Source organism: Syngnathoides biaculeatus, chromosome 10 (genome assembly GCF_019802595.1).
Source record: "Syngnathoides biaculeatus isolate LvHL_M chromosome 10, ASM1980259v1, whole genome shotgun sequence".
In the NCBI taxonomy this organism is placed as follows: Eukaryota; Metazoa; Chordata; class Actinopteri; order Syngnathiformes; family Syngnathidae; genus Syngnathoides; species Syngnathoides biaculeatus.
In genome coordinates, this window is record NC_084649.1 from 26,469,418 (window position 1) to 26,488,292 (window position 18,875).

The following is an 18,875-nucleotide window of genomic DNA, read 5'->3' on the forward strand; positions in this document are numbered from 1 at the left end:
TCCGATGAGAGCCAATCCAAGATGGCGGCGTCTCTTTGCAAAGATAAAAATGCCCAGTTTTTAATGATACACGTAAAGAGATATTCACTCATTTATTTTTGCGGTGGCGGACAACAACACTACATCAAACAAAATGGTTTCTTTTTGAAATGTTTCATTTTCACCCTCTCACTGCGTGAGAACCAGAAGCAAAGAATTTTGTGTCATGACGGCAAAATCAGATCCATATGAAAGCTGGTATTTTGTCGAAATTGGAAGAAAAATGACACACAAACACAAAACTGTTTTCATTTTGGCTAATCACAAGTCTGGAATAAAAGCAACCTCGGCTAACTGCGCATATTGATGCCTCGCAGTCGACCGTTAACCGCTGTCGGGAAGTCATAATTGCAGTAAATGACCATGAAAACATACGTGTAAAACAATCAAATGGAAAAAGTGTACGTATGACAACTAGTGAACCAATATTCTTGCGTCACTGTGCAAACTTGCTCCCCCCGTGTATTTTCAAATACTGGAAATAATCGTGTACATCGTAAATAAGTCACAGCAGCTCATGACAGCATTTTAGTACTGCCAGGTGATAAAACGCTGAACCCACAAAAGGCATCGAAAAATGTAGACATTTTTTTAAAATATAAATATTGTATGTAGGGTTCACACACAAGGACTTTTGTCATTTTAGTAAAATTATTTTGTTGTTGTTTCTGATCATCATTGAGCGTATTCTAAGTTAAAAGAGCCATCCTAGTTATCCTAAGTTAATATAAATTTGGCCAATATTGGGGGGGTGGGGGGATGGGGGCTTGTTGAACAAGTCTTTAAATCGAGGTCTTTCATTCCATTGCGAAACTGGAAAACTCCAAGGAAAAAAACAGACAAGTCCCAAACTTTGACAAAACTATAAAATGATCTTGAAATAGGAACGATTATGCTAGTTTAGTGTATGGGAACTCAAGTCTTGGCCTTAATTATTAAGAAACTACGGAGAGTGATCATGTTAAGACGGTCTCGACCTACGACGGTTCAACTTTACAACGCCCGTCCGCCATTTTGTCTGGCTAACGCTTGTCCGTGTTTGTGCGCCGGGAGTATCTTTGCATTTTTCCCCTTCCTTTTTAGACATTTTGGCCCCAAAGAAGAAAGCAGTGTCTTTGAGCACTGCTTCTGCAGCCAAAAGAAAATCTATTAGCACGGAAACCAAGCTCAAGATTTCTAAAAAGATTGGAGAAAGGATAGACACCAAAACCGCCAAGGCGTCAGTCGGTCGACCGCGGTCACAATTATTAAAGACAAAGCCCGGATGTATTTTAGCGCACGTGAAGGTTTCCGCAAAACGAGGTTCTCTGATACTTGTGGAGATGGAGAGGACTGAGGACTGAGGACCGGGTTCCTTTGCAGTAGCTAAGCACCGCCTCCCCTTCTTCTTCTCCTCCTCCATCCACCTCTCAGCAGTAATGCCAAGTACGTCATCTTGTTCATTTCAATGTATTCGCTTTTGATACAAAGTCTCTTGACGTAAATTCTGACTTTAATGGTGGAATCCGACTTCAGTGGAAATTAGAATTAAGTCGCTACTGTAGAAAAGGATCTCAGTCGTAGACCGGGGACTCCCTATAATTCCAAGCCTACAAAAGAGAGAGTCAAGCCACGCTGTCGCACGGTCCGCGATCTTCCTCACGACTCCAATCCTCAAAGATCCCGTCGACCCACTCGATTGTGACCCACATTAGCGAAGACTTCCTCATTCATCACTGACACCAATCTCACCAATGAGTGACGGGGCCACCTGTTGGGATACATTTTCGTCTAAAAGGGGCTTGACAGCTTTCGGTGCTTGGACTCGTCATCTATTTATGTGGACATTTCCCGGAACTGATGGCAAAAGCGACGCCAGTGATCTCGCCGCAGAAGGTCGGGTCGCCCTTGAAGGTGGCGCCAAACGCGCAAATTCCGACGGAGCGTCGCACTGCTGTGACATCGCCGGGTGAGTTTGAGTGTCAGAGTTAGCGAAGTGGAGTCCGGATTGCACGTAAAAAGAAATAAGAAGGTGTAAACCGAATTGCCCCAAGGGCGTATGCAGAGTACATCATTTTTATGAGGTGACCCAAATATCAAAACATTATGATGCAGAGCAGCTGTACAGCCCTGCAAAGCACAACCACAGTTCTCAGTAAGACAGACTACCGCTCCGTTTTGCACTCTGGCGTACTTGGTTTTTTTTTTCATGGGCTTGTTTTAGATTTCTGTTTGAGAATTTATGACTTTGCTACTGCGTTAGCATCAAATCGATAGATCAGGCCGTAATCTGACTTGCGGAGAAATTTATGTTATGTCACAGCACTAGAAAGTCTACTTTCAGAGTCTGGGACCAGCTCAAGACCTGTGGATGTAATTAAATGCTATGTTTGTTCAAATACTTGTGTATTAGTTCTCGGTAGAGGGGAAACCCCCCCCCCCCCCATCGTCAAATCCACCAATCTATTTATTTTCTAAACTCATCCACAGCTTTTCACCCCCCCCCCCAAAAAAAAGGGCTTTCCATAATGCCACAAGATGATGACAAACACCTGTCTAAACTAGAATCGGTCTCAAGGAAGTATGTTGACTTGATGCATCTCGACCGAGATACACGCTCTCTTTGTTGGGGAGGAGTTAAGTTTAGCCTGGGTTGTTAGTGGAAGTTGGCGGGGGATTTTCAGTGTGCACACACAACCACATTACTGGTGCATTTTTGTTTAATTTTATATATCTATATAAGTTAATTTTTATTTACTTAATTATTGTGTGTTAGATAAGTTTGAAATGAACTTTCGTATATGTTTTTATTTACTAATTTGTAAAATAAATGATGCAACGTCAATTGATTACTGTTTTCCGTAATTTAAAATAAGGCTGATTTTTTTAATGCATTTTTTTTTTTTTTTTTTTTACTGTAGCTAGATTACGTTGCGGTTCCTGAGAGTCTTGGATTATTGTGGTCAATCCACTGCCACAATTGTCTAAAATGGGCATCAAACTCATTTTTGTCGCCGGCCACATTTTACTTACGGTTCCCCTCAGAGAACGTCACGACTATGAAACCATAAAAATCTTTAACCTTCTCATTATATTTGCATGTGAAATGAAGTGAAAAATGCTTGTAATATCTCAACGTTATAATTGATGATATGACAACTTGAAATTTTGGTACAGATTTGGACAAAAATCATGAAAGTCGACCCGTATTGTTTGCCTTCCCGGGCCACGTAAAATCATGCGGTGGGTCAGATCTGGCCCGCTGGCCTTGAGTTTGACACCTGTGGTCTAAAAGATCTGAGCGGTGGGACCGGAATGGACCACAAACTCTTCCCGCAATGGACGAAAACCAAATATACTTGCCACGCATTTAACCAGATTTTAACCTGTGAGAAGAAAAGAAAAAAAAACGGGGAACAAAGAAGGAAGTGATCCAGTTAGCAGCTGACGTAGCCGAGAAAGTCGACCGAAAACGCGACCGTGGAGTCACGTGCGTTCGGTGACGTTTTCCTTGCACTCCGCCTTGTCCGTGCGGGAACGGCCCTTAACCTCGCCACCAGTTCCCTCGCAGGCAACTCAACCCGTCAATGTCGCTGAGCCTAAGCACGAGCGGCTCACGTTCAGGACTCAAGATGAAACGTTTGGATCACATTTCAAAGCCGGCAAGCAGGGTCAAAACACGTTGAAATTGCGTCAATCCCGACATCTGCCACGCGAGGAGGCAGCCATATTAACTCAAATAACACTTTTCTCTCGCACGTACACGGTCGGTCATCCGGGTGTGCGCGGAGGTGACGTCGACTCACCGATTTCATTTGCTGAGTCCCGGTGACGTGCTGGAGAACTTTCTCCAGCTCCTTCTCGATGCGTGCGGCCCAGTGAATCATTCTGGAAAACAAGACGGGACATTTTCAATGCCAATCAAGTCGCATTAGCACCTGAGCAGATCGTTTGGCTGGTTTTGTTTTTTCTGGCTGGAGGCGAGCAGGGGCGGGCCTCGTACGAGCCAGGACGCGTCTCCGCCGCCGGGGTCCGCATTTGTGACATATCCAGAACGCGGCATCGGGTTTCCTTTTTCTGAATTAGCATTTTACTTCAAATTTAAAATTCCATACACCGTATTCCACACGCTCGGTCCTTATTCGGGTCAAGGAACGTATCTCGGCTGACTCTGGACGGGAGACCGCGAGCAAATGACCATTCGGACTTGCACTCATACCATCGGACCATCTAGAACAGAGTTTTAACATTTACTCCGACAACTAATCGAATATCAAATTAATCCGACTTTTGCAAAAGAGTACCGCAAAATCCATCCATCCGTTTTCTTAGCCGCTCAGTCCGGGATTGAACCCGGGACCTCAGAACTGGGATGGCAACACTTGACCAGCTGATCCACCGTGCCACCCCGAAACCGAATCGTCACGCCAAATTTATTAACATTCATTGATTTTGATTTCGTTTTTTTGTAAAGTCCTGGAAACAGTGACGCGAGCAGAGGCTTTTCCAGCTGATCCACCGTGTCGCCAGTAGCACTTCAGCATATCTAATATCGTTTTTAACAAATTAAAAATGCAAAAACACGAGCTGCTGATGCCCACAAGTCAAGCAAAGTCATTCGGTGACACCCACGTCACTCACCAGGGGAGGCCCTGCTACTATTTAAAGCCATTCACACTCAAAGTTACTAATACTGCAGTGGAACGTGATCACAACCTTCACCAAACTGGGAAATGATAACCCTAATACATTTTTACCCAACTACACAACGGATCGCAGGAGGAATACTACTCTACAAAAATTTGACAGCTGCAGCTCGTCTTTCTGACAAAAAGATTTTGTGGCGGTTTAAAAGAAACGATTTTTTGTTTCGTTTTGTTTGGGGTTTTTTTTTTTTTTCCCCCCCCGAGCCGTTGCGCCTACCTGAAGTCCTCAGGGGATACGCAGCAAACACTTTCAAAACGGCTGCTTGAATGCGTTGGGAGGAAAAGCCCACATCAGCTTGTGAGAGAGCACTTGCTGGAATGAAAGACACCCAAGTGCTTGGTGCCCCACCACCGGTCGGTCCCTTGACCTTCTTATCTGCTAATGCACGGGCCTGTCATCAGCACCGGCAACCCTCCCCAGCCGCCCGCTTATGCGGGCACATATCTGGCCAGCGCCGGCAGGACGGGCTGCGATCAGCAACTCTGCAGTAAAACTGCTCGGGTCGGACAGAAACGCACCCCGAGCGGGGAGCGGGGAGCTGATCCCCATCAGACGGAAGCCAAATTTGGAATTAGTAGATCAAAGGCACGGCGATCGCCGGCGCGCATCTCGCAGCGAGTAACAAATGACTTAACGAATCGAGACGCTCACGAGATGATTTCAGAGCAGCTGATCCGCGTGAAGGCTAACGCGGGAAAACGTTTTTGCCAAAACCTATTTTATCCAGTCATATTTAAGTTCCCCGTTAAAAGACAACGCTCAAATTTCCCACATTTCTGTTTTGTTCCCCTTTGAGTTAATTGCGTTCAATGGAAAATTTCCAATTTCAAAAATTCTCCAAACTATGCTCCCCTGTTCCCAACGCAGAGTGTGACAGCAACTTTTTTGGTTTTGTTTGTGCGATAGTGGAGACAAATTTCAGTTTGAAATGTCAAATTTCTACCAGACAAGAGAAAAGGTACAACCGACGTACTGAATCGAGCAAAGGCTAAAACATGACCCGCCAGAGTACACACTTGTTAAATTTTCCCACAGGAAAAAAAAAAAAAACGCTTACACATCCTGACATGTTTGAGCCACAAAAATAAATGGGTTTAAAAGCCTCCAGTGGCTGGACCGTCTCCCACCGACAAAGGGGCGAGCCGCCAGCTAGCTTACAAGCTAACAGGTTCCTCGGCGCTGACGCCACAGACGGTCTCAAGGGCTGGTCCGTTACGTCACCGCCTCGCTTGGTCTCGTGTCAGTACACAAAATACGTGACAGTCGGGAATTTAAAAAAACGGCACTGAGCTGTAAATTGTGGCATCCAGAGACGGTATACTTTTTTAGGTGCAGGCATCGCTAACTGCAAGCTGCAGTCCTGGAAATGGCCCAAGTCGACGGAACTAAGTAAGTCTGAACGGCGGCAGATGGCCGCTCATGCAGACCAAGGCGCTCAAATGGGGAAAAATCGGGAGTACTACACAGTTAGCAACCAGTCTCTGCACATTTTTCGGCACTTTAAACGCGTACTGTATAATGTAATAATCTACAAACAAATCTATGTGTTCACTTTTTTCATGTTTTTTTTTTTATAAGAAAGTTTACATTTCCAATGTCTTTTTTTTGGGGGCGGGGAACAGGTTTGTTCACAACATTCTTTGGAATTTGTCAGATCTATAAGAGATTCGTTTCTGCTTCTAAGTGCCTTTTAAAGTTAAATACAACAGAACTGTGTTTTTAAATTAAACTTGAAGAAATATATTGTATAGGACTAAAAATAAAAAAAAGTCCAAGCTTTGAGCACAGCGCCAAGTTTCACTAAAATGGAATTTCAGTGATTCATTTGTGTAGTCATAGTAGCACTCGCATCACTAGAAAATATAAAAAAAATATATGTAAAAAAAAAAAACATCACAAAGTGTAAATATACTTCATGAGAAATGTGTCCACCCTTTCATGAGGGAAACTGCTGCGGACAACGGCCGGTGTCACAACGGCATAATGTTGCGCTTGACATCATTTAAGTCCAGGTCAACTAAACTGTTACTGTTATGTTACATTTAATAGACGTTTACTTCAGTATTGTCGCTTGTGGAGTTTTTTTTTTTTTTTATGTGCAATTCGTTCATCTGCGCATGTCCTTTTGGGATCTGTCACTCGAAATGTACTGTACATGGAAACGGGCATTAAATTGCAACTGGGCTCTTGAGCCAAGACAACAAAATGGAGGAGCGACTTCAGAAGATCGAACGACATATTGACATCCACAACATCATTGTTGCTTTTTCCTTCATAAGTCTCAGGGGGTTTTAATCCCTATGAGTGGTCACATCTGCTGAAACATCCAACGGATGCTCTTCAACAAGAACACCAACGAAATGCGGGAACAATTCTTCTCACCCCATTTGGGGCTTTTTTTGTTTTTGTTTTGATGATTACGCGGGGACTCGGGCGGTCAAATCGACGGACGGCAGCTTTCGCAGCAGTTTGGTGTTAATCACCGGTGAATGCTAAGTGACGCCGCCTTCAAAGTCACCTTGATCGTCTCAACAACAAAGCGCCAGAGGATGCGGGGAGGCTTCGTTACGGCCGGGCGGGGCCCGGGGAGGCGCATCAGGTGGGAAGGGGGCCCAAAATTGCGCGCAGACAAATCACATTTATTATTTATCCGTCCATCTGGCAAGCGTATCCTCACTGGTGAACTGGAGCCTAAACCCGCTCGACGACGGGCAAGAGGCTGCACGGCGACGGGCACCCGGCACTGGTCGCCAGCCGATCGCAGGCCACATCTAAGCAAGGAAGCGTTCACACCGATTCCATTTCATAATCTTAAATGAACCCATTATGAAGGTTTTTCAACACGTCGGAGGAAGCCATTGCACCTTTGGAAAGACCAGAGCCGAGATTCGAACCCAGAACCTCGAGGCGGACGTGCATGTCCCTTTTTTATTTCCCCAAATTGCACTGACCTTGAGGTCTTGCGTTTGGTGACGCCGAACTTAGATCGAGAAGCAAACCCGGAACCTCAGAACAGTGGGGCAGATGCGCTAACCGCTCGACCACTACGCTGTCACAATTAGAGAAGTTCTTTAAAAAAGGAAATGATAAAAAAAAAAAATAAAATAAAATGTAAAAATGTTTTTAGGTTATCTGTAGGGAACAGTTGTACATTCTCAAAAGTTGCGTGAAAGGAGTTCCTGTTAAGAGGAACTTGCGGTTATGAATTTAGCTGACACACGAGCATCCGCATTATTATCATATTTTAAAATTGATGTTCTTGCTCGATTTGAAGTTTTTGCCATGCAACTGGACTCATCATCTGAGGTGACTTCGTAAACCATGCAGAACGCCCCCATCCACGTCCCTCTGCTTTCATGCCAACGTTATTTCAATTTTTTTTAAATATATTTAGGGTTTTCTCCCCCCCCCCCCATAGTACAATTTTGCCATCTTTATTTAAAAAAAAATGTATTTATACAGCTACTACGCGGGTCGTTACGCGTCATTTCCAGGACACAAAAACAAACAAGGAGAGGGGGTGACAAGCGTGCGGCGCGTTATGAATATATCAAGAGAACATAATATAATCTAATACGCAGCATCACGGACGGAAGTGGCGTGCTGGAACACATGAGCCAGGCGTGCTTTCTATACCCCCCCCCCCCCCCAAAAAAAAAAAAAAATAAAATAAAAATAAAATAAAACAGAAGAAGAAGAGGAGCGCCACTTACGTGTAGTGCTGCGGGAAGTGGTGCGTCCCGGCGGCCGACGTGGACACGCACACGAGAAGTACAGTTTGGATGCACAGGAGGGACACGGCGCCGTACGACGGGGCGCCCATCGCCATTTTCCCCGTGAAATATTCAACAAAGTGGGAGAAAGAAGCCCAAAGGGGCGGCCGGCCGGCCGGACGCAGGACGACGGAAGGGATTGGGGGTGGGGGGGGGGGGGGAGTCGGGGAGGGGGAGGGAGGGCGCGGAGGCAAACAACAGTCTCCTCCAGCCGAGCTAAGAATAAACCCAGTCCGGAGAGAGGACGAGGGGATGGGGGTGGGGGGGTGGGGGGGCGGTTTGGGTCGGCGGGCTCGGAAAGAAAGTGTGCGCCGCCGGGAGCTGCTGGATGGACGAGCGGAGGAGGGCTGGACGACTCGTCCGCCCGCGTAGCCACGGGAGAGAATGTCAGTCGTTCGCGGCGGGGATGAGGAAGAGGAAGAGGAAGATGCTCCGCCGATGAGGAGGAGGAGGAGGACGATGGCGATGATGGTGTGCACCTATTTGCGCCGTCCCCCCCACCCCTCCCTCTCTGGTCACCGTGCACATTTGCGCTCTCTCTCCCTCTCCTCCGCCACTGGCTCCGAGCGTCAAGTCAAGCCCGACGCGTTCGCACGTTGACTGCATCCGGTCGGGAGCTTTCAAAGTTCAACTTCAGGTGAGGACGTTTGCTGAAATGCACGCTTGAAAAGTGCCCCGGAGGACTGTTGGGGTCACGTGATTTCTCACATTAATTAGGTATGGCGGGGGGTTATGAAGCCAATTATTTTGTCGTGTTAGCAAAAATGATGCGGCTGAGGACCCCGCTTCGACGATCCCGGTCCCGCCCGTGTGGAGTTTGCATGTTCTCCCCGTGCCTGCGTGGCTTTTCTCCGGGTGGGCGCTACGGTTTCCTCCCACACCCCAAAAAACATGCAACATTAATTGGACACTCTCAATGTGCCCTGCGATTGGATGGCGACCAGTTCCAGGTGTACAGCGCCTTCCTGCCCATCGACAGCCGGGATAGACTCCGGCACTCCCCGCGACCCTCGTGAGGATAAGCGGCAAAGAAAAGGGAGGGCTGGAAGCACAGCCACCTCCCTTAGAGCAGCACCGCAACTGCCACTGTTTAAAGGGCCTCTGATTAATCCCAGATCAATCTCAGAGGTTCTTGTAGGCTTTTATTGGCAATTATTGACAGAAGTCTGAAGGTTTTGTGTGGACCATAATTGTTATTTCAGAAAACATTGGGAATATTTCCTGTGGCCCAATAAAATCAAGTTTGCACTTTCTAGCCATGATTGCACAAGGCATGTTTTAATTTATAAGAGTCATGCGTTCTGTTAAAATAAAATGTATATTTTCAAGATGGCCGTGTAGTTTTTAAGATTAAGTCTGACTTTTCAGTATTTGTTTTTAAGTTGTGTATGTTTGAGATAAATACTTTGAGATCAACGCTGAAACTTCAGAAATGCAAAACAAGCTCTTTTCTAGTTTCAGTTTTAAATTCTAAATTAATCTAATCTAAATTAAAATAATAAAATCTAAATTATTTTCATTCTAAATTTTTTTTTAGACTTCCAAGTTGTATTTTCATCATAAAAGTTAAGTTATATTTATACACTGAAGGAAAAAAAATGTTAAAGATTTGAAAATATATTTGTCATAGCAGTCGCGATAGAGTAGTATATTTTCAAAGATTAAAATAAAACGTGCGCTCACACCAAAACGAGTATGTTAGACAAATTAGACTAGTTTTAAAAAATGTCATTTATTTATTTATTTTTACACAAAATGTAAGCATGTGTTGTCAATCATTTATTGCAACGGTATTTCAAGATGTTTAACGTTGAAGTTCATGTCATCACTTCCTGCGCTGACTTTAGCTTTACATAAGTGAGTACAAGACGTTTTCCCGACGCAACCAACCAATTGGACGCATCTGGTTCTCTTCCCCCCCCAAAACTCGGGACACTCAGGACGATAAACATAAATGTGAGGTTTTATCTTGGTCATTAGAGGCAAAAACTCCTGAGGAGCGGATGTGGGACTAACTGGGGTGTAAACATTTAGTGCGTCGCCTTGGAGACCCCCCCCCTCTCCAAATCACATTTGTCTGACTCGGGTTAGATTTTACATTGCAGGTCCAAGTGCGCAATTTGGATTTAATGGCTGTGTTTACATACACGTACAGTATATTCCATTTAAAGTGACACACGATTCGAAACAATACACATGCGCACAAACTGCATCAATGGGTAGTGGATACAAATATTTACATAACTAGTACAAATATGATGTGTTGCATAGTACTCAATTGGTGCTCACTGCCACTTCTTCCTACTGATTTGAAAGCTGCCAATACTCCACTGATTAACGCACCTTTTTCTAAATATGTATTTTGGAAATAAATTGCATTTCTTTCGGCTTGTCATCTCAGATAAACACTCAGATTAAATCTTCTTCTTGATCAATAAAAAAAAAAAGTCAGATTTGAGAGAAAAATCTTTACATTCCCGAGACAAAAACGTATATTCTTGGATTGTCGTGGATTTTCTATATTGTATACGAACAGAGTCACATGTTTGAGGAAAAAAAAAAATGCATATTTTCACAGTAATAAGTTGACTATTTTGGGTTAAAGTCAGAATTTTACAAGAATATATTTTCTTTACATACAATGCTTATCAGATTTGATCCACTTTTTGGAGGAGGTCTGATGCCGATCTTAAGGGTCCAGTGTCATGCCTCGAAACATTCTAAAATAGATAATATAATGAAAAATACATATAACATTATTCACTTCAATGTCCGTACGAAAAAATAAATATGAGCGGAGAGTGCGTCACCCACGTGCAAGGTTGCGGAAGTCTCATTCGATATCTAAGTGGTCGCCATATTGCCAGCAATGTCTGCCCATGACGTCACACTGCGACGTTCGCCACTGAAAACAGGCTGTGCCACCTACTAAAGGACACGGATTCTCTTTTCGAAGAAGAGAACATCTCACAATTGAATGAAGTGACCGGGGGCAATATTACCCCATTGTTTCGAGCCATATTTAGATGATATGCGGATCACTTCGAACTAACAACAGATTCCCAGGCAGTATGCATGAGCCAGTCCGGCCAAAGCCGTGCCCGTCGTCTGAAGCCATGCTCAGTGATGACGGGTACACCGACACATTTAGCAAGCCTGATTTATGTGTGCGGATCTTTTGTTACATTCTGAGAGGATTGACCGACCGACCACCCCCCCCACCCCGGATGGGTCCATTCCAGCAGCCTTTTTTTCCATTAATAAGATGCATAAAAATCATGCATTTCACGACCGAGGCATTTTAAGGTTTATCTGCCGCTTTGACAGCAGACGAGCTACGTTAGCAATGAGCTAGGTCGCCGCCGTGCTGTCGGCAGCTATTGGGGTTGAACCCTTCACGCGGAAACGCAACGGAAGGGAAGGGAAGGGAAGGGCACGTCTCCTTGTTTCTTCTAAACAGGAGGACCTGAATAAACATAAGCTTATGTTACGCGAGTTCATTTTAGTGGCACAACATTTCCTCTGGATAGAAATCAGACGCTGTTGCGTTTAAGGGCAAACACGGGCTCGGGAGTGGGGGGTGGGGGGGGGGTGGGGCAGATGCACGGAACCCCCGAGAGGAGATCTAATCCAGCATGAAGTCAAGCATCGCACACGCCACCCTTTCCAAATCCATCCCTAACAGTAGCGGCTCTGTGTTTATTCCGTACGGTCGTATCGACGGAGGCCCGTTGCCCGATAAAATGCCGCGTCATCCATTTACGAATGCCGTTCTTGTCTCACGGAGCTGCCAACGGTTCTCTGTTACAATTAAAAATCAAGAGATGGAAAAAAAAAAAAAAAAAAAAAAAAAAAAAACAACGCCTGGTAGTCTCTGCGGCAATTGACTTAAGCACCCAAACAAAGTAATCGTAAAAGCGTAATTTATCTTATATCGAATTTATTGTACACAAGTATCAGGTAAAAAAAAAAAAAAAAAAAAAAAAAAAAGAGAATATTCCTTTATTTTCACTGGGAGCACCACTCCAATTTCTATTTCTATGACTATCCATCCATTTTCTTTGCCGCTTATCCTCACAAGGGTCACGGGAGTGCTGGAGACTATCCCAGCTGTCTACAGGCAGGAGGCGGGGTATGCCCTGAACTGGTCGCCAGCCAATCGCAGGGCACACAGAGACGAACGGTCGCACTCACAATCACACCAACAGGGAAATTTAGAGTGTCCAATTAATGTTGCATGTTTTTGGGATGTGGGAAGAAAATGGAGTGCCCATCCGGAGAAAAGCCACGCAGGCACGGGGAGAACATGCAAACTCCACACGGGCGGGTCCGGGATTGAACCCGGGACCTCAGAAGTGACAAGCAAACGCTTTACCAGCTGAGCCCACCGTGCCGCCTTCTCCGACTATTTTAAGCAAATATATTCAGAATATTGTTTTGCCTCCGCGGCTGACAAGAGTCTCGTCTCGCCGCGCGGTCAAGAAGCGGCAGACGGAAGCAACACAGCAATCTGCAGCACTTCTGTCCGCACGCCGTCAACAAGGCAAGGAAATTGCTTCGGCGCAGACGACAAAAACGCAGCAAAGACCTCAGCAGGAGTTCAAAAACAATCCAAAGATCTACGACAGCTATCCCCCCCCCCCCACACACACACACACACACACACGCCACAGACAAAACCAATGGTATGTCACAAGTGACACGCTGCTGCCGCCCCCCACCGACACCCAACAGGAAGTAGAATAAAAGAACACTCTCACCAACGCCCCGCTGTGAGACTTATTTTAGAGAAATACAAAAGTGGGATACGTAGCGATTTTTAAAACGTGACGGACCCCGCACGAGCCCAAAAAGCAGAAATTGCGTTTTTTGGTTTTTTTTTGTGCTGAGACACAACACACCACAACCCCCCCCCCACACACACACACACACGTGTCCGCCGCAGTACCAAGATGGACCTGTGAGAGGCAGCACGGTGCCACAGTCCTCCTCAACAGCAGTAAAATACCACGAAGAAATAGTAATTTGGCAACGGCTTCCTGTCGCGTCACAATTTGCACAGTCCGTGGCTCGGCCGAAGGACTTCCGATTGGAAGTAAACGTACCGATTTTACACGATTGGAAATCACGTTTAACAAACCCCACACCGCACGATGCCAACGTCGGATAATCGGGAATTGATGTTGGTCGGAAAAAATGCTCAAGTTAGGCATACGTGCGTACCCGGCATAAATGGGACACTCCGAAATAATTTGGTTGTTTTCTTTGATGCTTTCCTTTCCCCGAACGGTGAAAAAAGAGCAAATCATGGTTGACGGATTTAGCGGCGTGACTTTCTTTCCACGGTGACGTTCGCGATAACTGGGAGAGTCTGGAAGACGGATGGCGGCCTGCCGACTCTCCGCCACCTTGAGTGGCTCCTTTCCATTCCAACGAGCGTTTTATCGGTCAACTTACGATCCACGCACGCCCTCACACAAACGTGAATGCGAACAACGTTTAAGCATGAAAACAGCGACGAAAAATGAGCTCATTAATCTTTGATATTGCTCATATTAGCTCAAATGCTTCATGTCGGGGGATATATTTTCAAACAAAGTGTACAAATTCCAAAATTATTTTTTTTGGAGCAGACCATAATGTGATGAATGTTGAGGCAAAGTCAAATTAATTGATGATACTTGATATTTTCTATTAGCAAGAAAGAATTTAGCAACTCAAACAGTTCACATTGCAATTTTTTTTTTTTTTTTAAGGTTCCGTCATTTTTACTGCATTCATTTTTGGGTACTTTAAAATTGACTTTATCTTGAACAGAAATAATAACATTTGTCATTAGTTTTTCCAGTTCACGGAAATGTGCTGATAAAACTTAATTTATTCGACAATTAGTTGTCGAAAATGAAATATTTGTGACTGCATTATATAAGTATAATACTTATTTAGACGGAATGCTTCCCCCCCCCCTCTGAATTTACAAATTATGGTAGCGTGAATTAGTCGCAAAAAAAAAATGAAATTGGATTTCATCGGAATCAGGCCTCTCGCATCTGTGGGTGAAAGTTCCAAAATTAAAAAAAAATATGCAAATGCGAGTGTGATTATTTTTAATGTTGTGGTGTCACTGACTGATGATGATTTTGGAGCTATGCAATATTAAATATGATATCTACTTATAGGCGTCCCTTTAACATGTACACAGGAAAGGGATTCATTCCAAATTGGGCACTTGGACCCAAATCGTTCCTTAAGCACGTTATGTATTGTAAACTCTAGAACTGGACTAGAACCCTAATTTTGATTTGAAGGCGTTAAATTCCGTTAAAGGGAAATTGGACGAGGCGCATGTTGGAAGGCGGATGGGCGCCGACGCTTCGTCGAGGATCCGCGATCGATCACGCGGGCCGAAGGGATCGGCTTGGTGAAAATACGCCGATCGATAAACTGGCGCCGAGAAGAGGGACAAGAGGCGTGCCGGCGCCGCCCCGGGTCTCTCTTATTGGCTGTTCAATTTGTCCTCGAGTGATTGACTTGCCTATCCGCCATCGATCCGGATGGGGGTGGGGGGGGGGGTGGGGGGAGTAGCAGGAAGGGGAACGGGACTCCCTTTCCGGAACCAGCTAGCTTGAATTAATCAGCCCTCGCTTGACCCTCTTTGCGGGCCTTGGACGGGAGGGGGGGGGGGGGGGTGTCGCCACCACCCCGCACACCCCCGACACTTACACATATACACTCTGGCAGCTTATCCCCCCCCACCCAATCCATCTTCACCTCCTTTCCCTAACCTCCTCCTCCTCCTCCTCCGCCGCCGCCGCTGATATTCTGCTGCGCTGCGCAGAAAAGCGACGCCTCACACGGGCTAAAACCTCGTCCAGTCAGCACGGCCAGTGTGAAGATTTCTGATTAGAGAGGTACGGACAGGCCGGCGGTGTCACTTTCACGGCAGACGGCAGAGCCGACCGGTCGCCCTTCGGAGAGAGGGAGAGAGCGGGCAAACTTCAACGGCTCTCTCAAGTGCTCCATGCAAAAATAAATCAGCATTTAAAAAACAAAATAGCACGTGACAGACTGTCACTCCTTGACCAGATGCGTTCTGGGCATCAGGGGGATGTTTCCCCAACTGCAGCGTGCCCTTCTTTTCAAGCTGAACATGTCAAGAAGATGCTGCGACCGAATGATTCCAGCAAACGAGGCAAACATCTTCTTTGTGCCCCTTCCAGCGTGCACACAACTGGGATTCCACCACCGTCGAGAGGACCGGAGAGCCGCGTTTCTTTCTTTGCCATTTTCAATCGGCAATCCACCGCCCCGGTGCACATTTTTTTCTCTCCAAATTGATTTTCTCAAATCTCACATGAAAAATCAAAAGAAAAGTCATTTACATTTTTGCATCAGATCAAGAGCCTCTGCAGCGAAACGATCTCCGTGGAACGCGGCCCCCGGTCCGACGGCCGCGAGGAGCTGCTCGGATGTTCGCGGGGGACTGCGACTGGTGCAAAAGAATCGGATAAAGTTAGGCAAGATTCGTTCACCGCTGCCCCGGATGATTAAGGAGAACTTGCCACCTGCCGCTAACTAGCAGCTAAGCTAACTGTCTGTGTTAGGAGAAGTGCTGCCAGCCAGCCGGTGCGGTTTTACATATTTTATGGCACAAAGACCGGCATTTTACAGACCACAGCGACAATGCAGTGAGGGATCCTCGTTAAAGTAAGCCGTTTGAAGCCAATTTTAAAATTACATTTACACTCATTTCAATGGAGGGAAATTATTTGAGAGTAAGAAGATGTTACGGAACAAAATAGTATTTCAAGGTACCAACACAGTTTGGAATATGCAATATATTAATCTTTCTAGCCAACCCTGGTCGATCAATGGCTCGCTTTGGATATCAAAACACTTCTTTGTCGGACTCCCTGCGTAATGCGCCTCCCGTCTACAGTAAATGAATGCCACACTTTGCCAACATCATTGACAACAGGGAAAGGGGGGGGGGGGCACTTCGCTCCGCAATCCTCCTTGACTGCAAGACAAACACGGTTAAGCAACGATGTTGGGCCGCGAGGCACCCTGGGACTTTTCGTGCTCAAATGTCAGAGCATTTCATCCTGATGATGATGATGACTCACTCCAACCCCCCCCCCTCCCCCACTCTTCATCTGCACGAAAGAACAACGGCGGCCATTAATGAGGCGACCACCTCCCGCGCAACAGTGGGCCAACAAGCACTATATCAAATGTTACCGCCAGGAGCGCATGCCGCGCTCGCTCGTTAATATGGGCCCGATGCACATTAAAAAAAAAAAAAAAAAAAAAAAATGCACATTTATCGTCTCGTCAACCGCGAGTTTCCCTCCAATCCGCACCACAAGTCGAGTGGCCGCAAGTGAAAAAAACGGAGCAAGACTCGGCCGTCGTTGCCGTGCTCTACTAGAGGCCTAATGGCCCCCGGGTAATGGGCCTCTTTGGTCTTCAGGAAATCCTCCCTCATGCGTGCATCAAAGCCGCGATTGCGGAGGCGCTACGGTCCAATAAGAGGTGGTGGGCAAAAGGCTCGAGGACCACACGGGGAAAAAGGCTCATACGCTAAATAATACAACACTAAGTGCAACGGAGCGCCGTTGTTTCCATGACGCCGGTTGACTTCAAAGAGCAGGAAATCATCTCCATCGGTTTGGAAAAACTGGGCTAAGGTTTTCAAAGGGGGATGTTATGGAAAATGTAATTTTATGACGAGACGAAACCCGTGGCCCCCAAAGCGCAGCGCCCGCCTCTCTGTCCAACAGCCATCTGCTTGCTGCGCACAAGGCAGATCTGTCGATGCCGACTAATTATCATTCGCGGCAAAAGTGCCGATCGTGACCCTGCCCGTTGGCCAAGGTTTGCTCCATATGCCGCCGACGTAGCACAGACACCTGTCTGCGTGTGTCCTGCGCGGAAATAAATTCATAAAAATATCGCACGCACCCCCAAAGCCGTGACCGGGACGTGTCCTGCGACGCGAACTCAAAACGTAAATGCTGCGCACGAACCCTCGCCAGCTACTTTGTTTGCTGCACCCGAACAAAAGAGATCAAATGTCGGCGCACTATCAACAAGATCTTCCTTTATATTCATAACAACTGCCATGCTCAGTTTTGACATTGTGAGAAAATTCATGCCGCCAACAGCTCGCCATGTGAAGATTCGGAGCCACTTTCAACCAAACTGCACCCTCTGAAGCGCGATCATGAGGAAGGACAACGATGAACTAACACGGTGACACGTGACTGCTATTATCCATCCATCCATCCATCCATCCATTTTCTTTGCCGCTTATCCTCATGAGGGGCACGGGGAGTGCTGGAGCCTATCCCAGCTGTCAACGGGCAGGAGGCGGGGTACACCCTGAACTTGGGTGCCAGCCAATCGCAGGCCACATGGAGACAGAGAAGAGTTGCACCCGCAATCTCACCTATGGGCAATTTCGAATGTCGAATTAATGTTGCATGTTTTTGGGATGTGGGAGGAAACCGGAGTGCCTGCCCAGGGGAGAACATACAAACTCCACACAGGCGGGCCCGGGATCGAACCCGGGTCCTCAGAACTGCGAGGCCGACGACCGGCAAAAGGGTAAGCAGAGCTGCGTTGGGTCATGAAGTCCCAGTCATATTTTCTTTTCACCCAAGTCTGACTCGAGTCTTTTGATTATTTATCTCGAGTCCATTAAAAAGATGTATATCATATTCATAAACGTTATCCTAGAATGTCATTCCATTTGGAAAGATGTTGGCTTATTTTGTTACCTTTAACTTTTGTGTTCATGTTCCTTGTGTGCCATGTAAACCATTTGGGGACTGTTTTTGGCCCGTGATTTTTACTGGAGGAGATTTGGCATCACCCCCGTCGTCGTCGTCGTCGTGCGCGGTCTCAAACAAACTCGTCTCGACGTTTCAAGCGTGGCTAAATATCCTCGCGCGAAGATAAGAGCGTCAGGTCCCGGCCGACTAAAAGAGGCCAACGCCTCTTCTGGCGTCACAGCAAGAGTGAGAAGCGTGCACCCACCCACTCGCCCGCCACTTTAAAGAGCATCTTAATTGGCATTAATACTGTTGATAAGGACTTAATGGGGGAATTAATAGATAAAGCACTCGAGAGCCCGCTTCGCCACAGTCACACTGAGTGACGCACAAACACACATTCAGCTATACACACACACACACACACACACACATCAGCATATTTTGCCACCGTGGATGCACAAGAGTTCAAGAATTCTTGTTGACGGAAACTAAAATCCTGTAGTGATATCAAACAGCAGCGGTCATGATGCACATTAACCTACAGGGGTTGGCAATTTTCAGATTTCATTCATATTCATATTTCTGAGGCGGAACCTCA

General features: G+C 46.1%; 1 protein-coding gene across 12 annotated transcripts in view; it reads right to left on the reverse strand.

The window, feature by feature from the left end:
- cacna2d2a (calcium channel, voltage-dependent, alpha 2/delta subunit 2a) overlaps window positions 1-18,875 on the reverse strand; it is a 226,498-nt gene that overhangs the window by 168,525 nt on the left and 39,098 nt on the right. For 10 of the 12 annotated variants that reach the window (XM_061833800.1, XM_061833801.1, XM_061833797.1 and 7 more), the window contains exons 1-2: window positions 8,439-8,617; window positions 3,825-3,906 (exon numbers count right to left, since the gene is read on the reverse strand). In XM_061833800.1, the coding sequence (XP_061689784.1) occupies window positions 3,825-3,906; window positions 8,439-8,554 (198 nt within the window). In that variant the 5' untranslated portion in view covers window positions 8,555-8,617. Of the gene's footprint in view, window positions 1-3,824; window positions 3,907-8,438; window positions 8,618-18,875 lie in introns of those variants that run through there. The other 2 variants (XM_061833799.1, XM_061833798.1) reach the window with 1 other exon arrangement.